Source organism: Malania oleifera, chromosome 8, assembly GCF_029873635.1.
Source record: "Malania oleifera isolate guangnan ecotype guangnan chromosome 8, ASM2987363v1, whole genome shotgun sequence".
NCBI lineage: Eukaryota > Viridiplantae > Streptophyta > Magnoliopsida > Santalales > Ximeniaceae > Malania > Malania oleifera.
In genome coordinates this window covers 98,358,247-98,368,657 of record NC_080424.1, presented here as the reverse complement: position 1 = coordinate 98,368,657, position 10,411 = coordinate 98,358,247, and the positions used below count along the sequence as shown (strand labels likewise).

The 10,411-nt window shown below is 37.4% G+C and overlaps 1 protein-coding gene across 1 annotated transcript; it reads right to left on the bottom strand.

Annotated features, from left to right (window-relative positions):
• Positions 1-7,639: 7,639 nt before the first annotated feature.
• LOC131163078 (bZIP transcription factor 44-like) lies at positions 7,640-9,399 on the bottom strand. Its single transcript, XM_058119783.1, has 2 exons — positions 9,069-9,399; positions 7,640-8,926 (listed from the first exon to the last, which is right to left on the bottom strand). The coding sequence occupies exon 2, from the start codon at positions 8,451-8,453 to the stop codon at positions 7,980-7,982; it is 474 nt and encodes a 157-aa protein (XP_057975766.1). The 5' UTR covers positions 8,454-8,926; positions 9,069-9,399; the 3' UTR covers positions 7,640-7,979.
• Between the last annotated feature and the right edge of the window lie 1,012 nt (positions 9,400-10,411).

Sequence of the window (10,411 nt, the reverse complement as noted above, 5' to 3'; positions counted from 1 at the left end):
ATACCTATTCTTGATTGTCACTTTATTTATCTCCTTATAGTCTATACACATCCTCATAGTCCCGTCTTTCTTTTTCACAAATAAAACTGGAGCTCCCCACGGAGATACACTGGGTCGTATGAAGTCCTTATCAAGCAGATCCTGCAACTGACTCTTCAACTCTGCTAACTCCACTGGCGCCATCCGATAAGGTACTTTAGAAATCGGCATTGTAACGGAAGGTAGATCAATGGAGAAATCTACCTCACGATCAGGTGGCAAGCCTAGTAACTCATCTGGGAAAACATCTTTAAACTCCTTTACTACAGGCATACTAGCAACTTTCAATTCATTCTTTGACATCTCTTTCACAACAGCCACAAACCCCTGACAACCACTCAACAGTAGTCTCCTGGCCTGAATAGTTGAAACGAGCTGAGGCGGGCATTGCACACGTGACCCTACAAACTTGAATTCTGCTTTCCCCGGAGGTCTGAATATCACTTCTTGTGCTCAACAATCTATGCTGGCAAAATTGGCCGCTAGCCAATCCATGCCAAATATAACATAAAACCCATGCATGTCTAATACTATCAGATCAGTAGACAAAGTCTTCCCTTGCATACCAACTAGACAATCTCGAAGTACCCTACTACATCTTACTACCGACCCAGTCGGTGTAGAAACCAACAATTCAACATCCAATGATTGTGTTTCAGCCTCGCATAATTTAATACACCCCAAGGATACATACGAGTGTGTAGCTCCTGAATTAAATAATGCAATAACTTTAAAAGAAAGCATAATGACCATACCTATCACCACGTCACCTGACACCTCAGCCTCACCCGGCGTCAGAGTAAACACCCTGGTTGGAGCCGTATTCCACTGCTGGCCCCCACGTGGCCCCTGATAACCTCCCTGGTATGGTCTAGGAGTTGGAATTGCATCTGGTGGAGTAGGGCAGTCTCGTACCATGTGCCCCGATCTACCGCAGTGATAGCACACTAGAGCTGCATCTGGCGGGGTAGGGCAATCTCGCACTATATGTCCCGATCTACCGCAGCGGTAGCACACTACACCACCAGCTCAACACTCTCCCTAGTGCCTCCTACCACAAGTCTGACAAACTGGAGGACCCTGCCCTGTCTACACCTCGCGTCCTCCTGTCTCCTGTCTCCGCCCTCTACCATGATTACCTCTCCTCGACTGACCCGGCCTATGACCTTGCTGGTAGCTCGTAGATGCAGATCTCTTCCTCTGTCCCTGCTCATCCGCATCAAGACGCTCACCAATCTCTACCAAGGCCACCCTGTCGACCAACTCAGCGAAGTCCTGGATCCGCAGCACCACCACCTGCCTAAATATACTCCGCCTCAAGCCTCTCTCAAATTGCCTCGCCTTCTTCACCTCATCAGGAACAATGTATGGGGCGAATTGAGAGAGCTCGATAAAACGTGCTGCATAGTGCTAGATGGATAGTTGTCTCTGCTTCAGACCCAGGAACTCTTCTACCTTAGCCTCCCTCACAGTAGCTGGAAAATATCTGTCAAAGAACAGATCTTTAAATCGGTCCCATGTCATAGCTATCGGAGTCACCCTTTGCTGCTCCAATAGTCTCACCGCAGACCACCACCTCTCAGCCTCTTCTGTCAGTCTATAGGTGGCAAAGAGGACTCTTTGTTCCTCAGTACACTGTAGCACAACCAAGATCTTTTCAATCTCCTGCATCTAGTTCTCAGCGGCTACAAGATCAACTCCACCTGAGAATGCCGGAGGATTCATCTTCGTAAATTTCTCTATGGTGCACCCATGGCCTGCAGATGGACCACTCTGCTCCCTCGAGCTCCTAGCAATCTCAGCCATAACCTGCTGAGCCACGCTACGCAATATAGCGTCAGAGTCGGTCCCAGCTGCACCTGATGGTCCTACACCATCACTGCCACTCGCATGGGCACTATTTCCTCCTTCTGGATCCATCCTAAAATAACAAACACGACTTAGAACTTCTATCCTTATAGTTTACCCACCTATCCTCACCATTTATCTCAACATTCCTAACTCATTTCTAATCCCCAGTTCTACATTCTAGGAACACAACCCGACAATAGCTTACTATGGTTTTCCTGAAATCGTCACCCTAGGAAAAGCACAGAAACTACCACGGAAGTCCTGCTTCTAGACTGTAGAACAAAACCTCAAATCATTTCCTAAACTTTAGTATTGTTTCTGCTGCACTCTAAAGTCTACAGAACCTAGCAACCTAGGCTCTGATACCAAGCTGTCACGACCTGCTCATTTTTTTCCACATATTTTTTTTTTATATAATATCAATATCACATATCCCATATTCCAGCTCAGCAAGTCACAATCCACCTGGACCTGTGGGTACCAGGGATATATTAGAACATAAAGCAGAAGCCCTAGCAGTAGAAAATATACAAACATGTACATCTCAATACCATATACCACAATATACCAGAGTTACTACAATCATTGTATTTTCATATATACATCCCAAAAATAAAACCTAGGGACATTTCTCATAAAATCTAACTGTCCCTACAAAACTTACCCTTCAAAAAGGGCAGATAGATCGTATTATATTAGCGGGGCTTTTCCCACTCTGCTATCCGGGGCTCCTGAAAAGTTAATAAAATTTAGGGGTGAGACACCTCTCAGTAAGGGAAATAAACTAATACTAGTGTGTGGCAACATGAGTATTCTATGTTCTACATATACCATATATAACATATTCAATATTGTTTATCAAATCTGGGAAAACATACATATATATCAACACATAGCAGAATATACTACATTTTCATAAACATATCTCATCTCATACAATAATAATAACATAAAACAATCATGGTAGGTTAGCTGGCTGTTGTCATGTATTACCCCCACATGACTGGGTTGTGTGGCCCGAAGGCAAGACCTGACAATGGTTGGCCGACCACTGCCAAGTCAAACAGTAGTCTGTAGGTCCGATGGGTCTACCCAGACTGGTCCATACACCAGGGGCAATAACAGCACACTTCTTGAAAATAACCACATCGACCATCCAATCTCACACCACTCCGTATAGCGGCGTTAACATAGATATCATGATCACGAGGACCATGGACACATAGCAACGGTACCGTGTAAGTGTTAGCCTAGACCAAGCCAACCAAGTTCTGATATCATATACATATACTAAAATCGTGATACACGGATATCTCATATCAATAATTATCAAATCAATCATATCATTTTTCACATATACATATTTCATGAAAATTATTGGCCCATACGCCGAAATTACACATTTTATCATAGCTCGGCCCGTATGTCTGCAAATCACATAGCACAGCCCGTACGTTGGCAAATCATATAGTTCGGCCCGTACGCCGGCAAATCACATAGCACAGCCCGTACGCTGGCAAATCTCATCCACATAGCACGGCCCGTACGTCGGCAAACATATCCATATAGCACGGCCCGTACGCTGGCAAATCACACACACACACACACACACACACACACACACACACACACACACACATATATATATATATTGGCCCGTATGCCGGTTTTCCATCATAGAAATCCATATCGTCCCCATTCTCAGAAAACAGCATTTCACAACATTTTTATACTCATGCCACACTAAACAAATTTTTCACGTATTCAACATATCATCATTTAAACAGTATTTTTCAAATATAAATCATATATATAAATATATTTATTTTTCCTAAAACTAGATGCTACATATATATACATGCATTTTCTCAAAATAAAACTAGCTTAGTTTATCCCCTTACCTGATTCCTGAAAAGCCCTTAAGAAAATCTTCCCCATACCCACAAGGTTCTCAACTTAACACCCTAAAAATGAAAACTCATAGAATTAAAATTTAGTATTTTCGTACGTACAATATTTTCTATAACTACCATTAAGTCAAATTCGGCTTAAAAAGTCTTACCTCAACTTATGGATGATTCCCAACGTTTCTAATCAATACCCCTAGAAATGAAAATTTTCAGTATTAAAGTTCAGTATTTTTACACGTATATCACTTTTTTCAACTGTCAAAAATTCAAATATTGAGTATAAAGTCTTACCTTGGATTTGGGATGAAATCCAACTTCGTTTTCCTAACGATCCGTTTTGGCAGACTTGTAGAGAACTTCGCCAGAAACGTCGTGGTGGCTTCGGTTTGTCAATTCGGCGTGAAACTGGCCCAGAATCGAATAGAGAGAGAGAGAGTCGTAGGAGGGAGAGAGAGGAGAGAGAGAAGCACTTCCAAAAAAAAATCTAAGCAAACTTCTTAAAGAAGTTTGCACACCATTATGTATATATATTCATATCATACTAAACATTAATTAAAGTAAAGCTTCTTGAAGAAGCTTTCACACTTTATATATATATATATACCTTTAACCTATATACCTTTAATATATAGGTTAAAGGTATATATATATAAAGTGTGAAAGCTTCTTCAAGAAGCTTTACTTTAATTAATGTTTAGTATGATATTAATATATATATATATATATATATATATATATTTTCATTATCATACTATTCATTTTACTTGTTAATTTAATTAATTTATTTTATTTTATTATATTATTATTATTATTATTATTTTAAATTTTATTTTTTCCGGTTACTACAAAGCATATATTTAGTATGATATGACATGTTTTCAATAGATAATATAATTATGATTTATCAGACGAAAATTGTGTGGCATGAGAACGATTTAAAGTGACATAAGTGAACATGATATTTATACAATATGATACAGTGTAATGATGTGTCGGCTATAAGCCATGTGATGATGTGCTAGCTATAAGTCGAGTTATGATGTGCCAATTGTACGCTGAGTATGATATGTTGGTTTTATACCGAGATAGGAAATGACAGAACTATGAACAACTTATTTTTTATACAGTGATATGAAACCGAATTATGATTTCAGTATTATTGTGTAAATTGCCATATATGATTTAAGAACCCTGTGGAATCAGATGTTATGTTATGAGTACGGTACCGTAGCTATTTGCTGGCAGTGAGTACAATCACACGAGGATGGAAGTGTGATGCGGGATAGTCAATTGGAGACCTATAGTACTACCTCGAAGCAGTTCCAGGGACCCCATCCGATGCAGTTCCGGGTGACCCTTCCCGGTGCAGTTCTGGGTCAAAGGAAGATACAATCGTACTTACTACCTTTTTCTGACTTAACTATGGTCGGTCGGCCATATGCTGAGTCCAGCTTTCGGGCCGCATAACTCGTCATGGGGGGGAAGCATGTCGTATGAGTATGTGAAAGCGTGACGACGCTAGTTCAGCAGTCTAGGTTGTATCTTTTATGCATATATGGGCAAATTTACTATTTATGGGCTATATTGAGCCGACTATACATTATTCAGAACTTATATATTTTCAGTATTATAGATCAGTACAATTTAAATGCCATTTCATATACAGTTAAATAATGGAAATTTTATATTCATACGGGAACTCATGCTAGCCACACACTGATAATAATATAATTCGTCTTACTGAGAAGTGTCTCATCCCATTATACAAATCATTTTTGGGTCCAACAGGAAATTGAGCCTACCGTATTACAGGGTTGGGATTAGACAGTTAATAGTGATTGTTAGAGCTTGTGAGACATTAGACAACAATTTTGTTCTTTTTGGGTTATAATATCATGATATGTAATTATGTATGTATTTGGAAACACATAGAACTTTGGTAAAGTGTTTTGATGTTTTAACATTTTCTGTTGTATGGTTTTTAATTCCAACACTAACATGTGCACTCGGAATTCCCTAGTTAGGGAGGGTTGCAGTATTTATGGTATGAGAGAGTTTATATGTTTTATCTAGCACTCTGAGCCCACATGGCGGGTCGGGGTGTCACAAAATTCCTATGAAATTTCTACTATATTATCAACATATTTTTTTTTTCAACTCTCAACCCTTAACTACAACAACCGTCATGTGATAAATCTCAATAGACTCATTTATGTAATAACAAATGAACATTGTTTCATACAACAAATGTCCTCTTATAGTACAACTCTCGAGGTAGCCCATCATGCAAAACCTTTCCATATTTTATAGAGTCTAGGTAAACCAACATTCAACCATAAGTTATTGCTTAACATTTATTATTATTATTATTATTATTATTATTATTATTATTATACATTTGTGTTCAATATCTTTTAGCCACTGGATTGACTAATTTTCCGATATTATGGCCCATTTTTTTACCATTCTCTACATAAACATTAAGATTTAAATTTTAATAGGGTCTTTACCTCAAAGATTCCTACTTTGAAAAAAGTCTTCAGCTAACAATTAAATAATTTTTGAGAAACAATAACATTTATATCTAGACTGAGTTGTTTGCCACGTGAAGGTTAATCAACCGTTCAATTACGGAACATTTATGGAATAAAACTTAGTCCCAAAATATCTTTTAATTTTTTACAAAGATAAATAATAGTAAATTTAGGGGCCAAGAAACAAAATAAATTTATTTGAAGGAAGCCAATGGTCTTGATAATAATACCAAACATATGATTGGCCTCCTTCTCCTATAATAAATAAATAGCATGGCTTAATTCACGGCGAGCAAACAAATACTTCTGCCCAAATCTTAACTACTTTAATATGTGTTTAGCCTTTTTCTTCATCTTTTTAAATTGGGTTGGGGCTACACAAGATAGTCAATTTCTCATTTCATATCCCTTTTATCACTCTTAAAATTTTAACTCGAGACATTTCAACATAAAAGTTTCAAACTTCGTTCACTGAAATGCCACCACGGACGATTGTGTTAAATCATTTTTGGTATTTTATGCCTTAGAAGTATAATAAAATCTCTTAAACTCTCCCTAAAAAATGAAGCAATTAAAGAGACACTCCAACCCACAAACTCAGAGCTATACAACTTTCTATTCCTAATCCATATTATGATAAGAAACACCCACAACTTACAATGAGTAAAATACTATGTCATTGTCTTGTTCTTTTTTTTTTATTCGTCTTTCATTAATTTTTGGCCACTGATTAAAATAACCAATGTTGATTTTTGTCACTACATATTGAAGATCTTCATCATACCCAATCTTGATTTAAAATTGGACAAATAAATAAATAAATAAATAAATAAATGATCCATTTAGTCCTGGAGAACTTGGAGGAAACCACAACTTAAATGTTTAAAACTCCAAACCAATTTTTAGTATGTTGGAATAAAATGAAAGGCGAATTATGTAAAATTTTAAAAATCAATTCTATACCAAACAAATCATTTACATTCTTAGAGAGCAAATAAACATTTTTTGGGAAGGACCCAGTTAAGTCTTGAAAAACCCATCTACCCCATTTACCTGCACTACCATTTTCTATTAAATTATTTGGATGTTTGGCTCTCCACCACTCTAATAGCCAAACAACAAAACAGGGGAGAAGAAGAAAATCTCTACTGTCCTGACATCAAAAGTGTTTTGTTTTTGTCTTGCGGAGATTTGGAGTTCACATGATGGCAACCAAAGGTTTGGTTCGAATACAGTCAAACTGAATAGCGTACTGTGTACAAGACCATTGGCTGAGAAGCAACAGAGACCATTAGACAGATTGTATAAACAAGAGAAACCCCAAACCAATAATTATCATCAACTTATATAAATGGAGGGCTACTTTCAAATGCCATCCATTCCATTATAATAGTGCCTAATTTACAAACCAACTTATCACATCCTTGCCCACTGGCTTCCATTCCCCTTTTCCAATTTTCCCACAGCTATATTGCTCAACTCAACATCAACCTTCACCACGACTACTACAACAACATGACCCAAAAAAAAAAAACCCCACAAAGGCACTCAATACTAATATAGACCAAGAACAAACACTACTCTGGGAACAGCAGCACAGCAACAAATCAGACCAGTCTGGGTTGATCTCAATTTAGTTTTTCAATCAACACTGAAACATATCTACAGAAGCCACGATGGGTTGATTGAGATAGAACTGGTTCCAAGAGTTCATGAAGCTGTCAGCTACATTTGGCTGAAGATCCTGATCAGTGTCAAAGATCCCATTGTTGCCTGTGTTCAGAAAATTAAGGATATCGTTGAGAGAGTCCAGTCTCTGGCTCAGTTCCACCATTTGAGCCCGCAAAACAGAGTTCTGTGTCTCAACATTCAAGCAGTGCTGGTTGGTGAGGTTGATGTTGGTGAGTAAGTGGTTGTTTTCCTTCCTGAGGTGAGCCACTTGGGCCATCAGATCATCCAAGTGCTTCTGTTTTCGCATTCGGGATCGCCTCGCCGACTCCCGGTTCGATTGCATTCTCTTCCTTTTCCTTTGATCCATCAGAAGCTGCAAGTCCTCTTCAGAACCAGAGATCTGACCCCGAGCAGACGACCCTGAGGAGTTCCCACTAGAGGAAGCCATGGTGTCTTTACAGCCAGCAGATACTAGTAATCTCAGAAAAACTAGAGTTTATAACCTTAGACCAAAAGAAAAGACGCAGGACCCAGGTGCTAATTTTATGTATATCTAATTCCGATTATTACTATTATTATCTTTATTTTCTTATGTAGATTTCAAGACGAAAAAAGAGGGAATTTCTGAGAAAACATAGAACCAGTAGAGGAACACAACAGAGAAAGATTGAACTAAATGGGTCCTGCGTCTGAGAGAGGAATCTAACATAAACCCGGATCGGAGAATTTCACTAAGAACAGGAAACATGAATCTCAAACATCAAGAACAAGATGTTAAGCATCAAGATTCAGAGACAGAAGCCAGAAATATCAAACAGCCACGGATCTAAAAAAAACTGCCATCAAACGAAGAGGTCAACAGATGGGTTCTCTGGCTTTCCGGCCCAGAATCCGAGAACCAAAATCCAACAGCAAAACAACCTGAAATCAGCACCAAAACAGAGAAACTAAAGTTAACCCAGAGTCCCAGAACCCTGGAATTGACTAATTAATTAACTAATTAATTACAAACAAGATCAAAGAAAACCCAAAGAGAGACGGAGTTGGAACAGGCTGAACTCACCAGAACTTCAGATCTCTGAAGGCAGAAGCAGAAGAACAGAAGAAGGGATGGAGGGGAGGGTGGTAGAGAAGAGAAGAGAAGGGGGAAGAGGCTGTGGAGAGTAATGTAAAGGGAATTTATAGAACGAAAAAGTGGATTGGAAGAGAACGCGAAAGAAAATTTTAATCCTGTATGCTATATATAATAATAAAGGAAGAAAAATGGGAATAAAAAGGAGGAAGAGAAAATAGAGTTTATGGAAATTCCTGTGGGGGAAGAGAGAGAGAGAGAGAGAGAGAGAGAGAGAGGCGATTAGGTGTTTAGGGCGGAGACGCAATTTCCACAACCGTCCAACTCCAGCTGGTAAGCTGGACACTCCAAAAGAGACGAAGTTTTAATTTTACCTTTACCAAAAAAAGTGTTCCCCTCATTGATATTATATTTTTAATATTCAATCATATATATTAAACTTTTTATAGAAAAATATTGCAATTAATTGATCAGATTATTTTAGGAGTTAAGAATTTAAGCCCAAAAAAGGAAAAACAAAAAATTACCCTTTGTTTTACCGTACCAGGATTTTACCGTTACTGTTGGGCTGCATGAAGCAAGCAGCCTTTCGCCGCAAAGGAATGTTCAAGGAAGATCGGCTGCTCAAGGTGGGCGGATCGGTCCGACCCGGTGGTCCCCGTCAAGCCGCCTTTTTGGTCTTTAAGCTCTCATTTCTAATTTCAAATATATAAATTTTTTTCTTTTTAATATTTAGTTACTACTCGAGTAAGAAAATAAAAGATGTAATAAATAAATGAATTTAATTTAATTTTACACGTTATTTACATTTTATTTAAAAAAAAAATTTAATTATGTTGGAGTAGATTTTTTTATTAATATTTTCTGTATAGAAATGAAATACAGTGAAAATAAGTTTTTTTTTTTTTTAAATTTTCTTTTGGTTCTCAAATAAAAAATTTTGATCCAAATGAACCAAAGGGTAGGAGGAAATGAAAATACAATAAAAATTATAAAGAGAAAATATATGTGTATTCCTTTATGCATATGTTATAAACGTGCATATTTTTAATTTTCAGGAGAACTGTTTTAACTTTTAAGGTACCTTTTAATTATTAAATATGATTTTTGATAAAGTTTAAAAAATTAATAAAATATATATGACACGTGAATAATAAATAATTTTTTAAACAAAATTGTCATTGTAAGCCGTAAAAATACAAAAAATCATGTAAATTAATTGAGTTATAAAGGGATGAACATGGCTTAGATAAATTTGACTAGAGTTTTTGGTGGTCATATTTTATTGACATTTTTGTGTACTTTGATATAATTATCATACTTTTTTATTAATT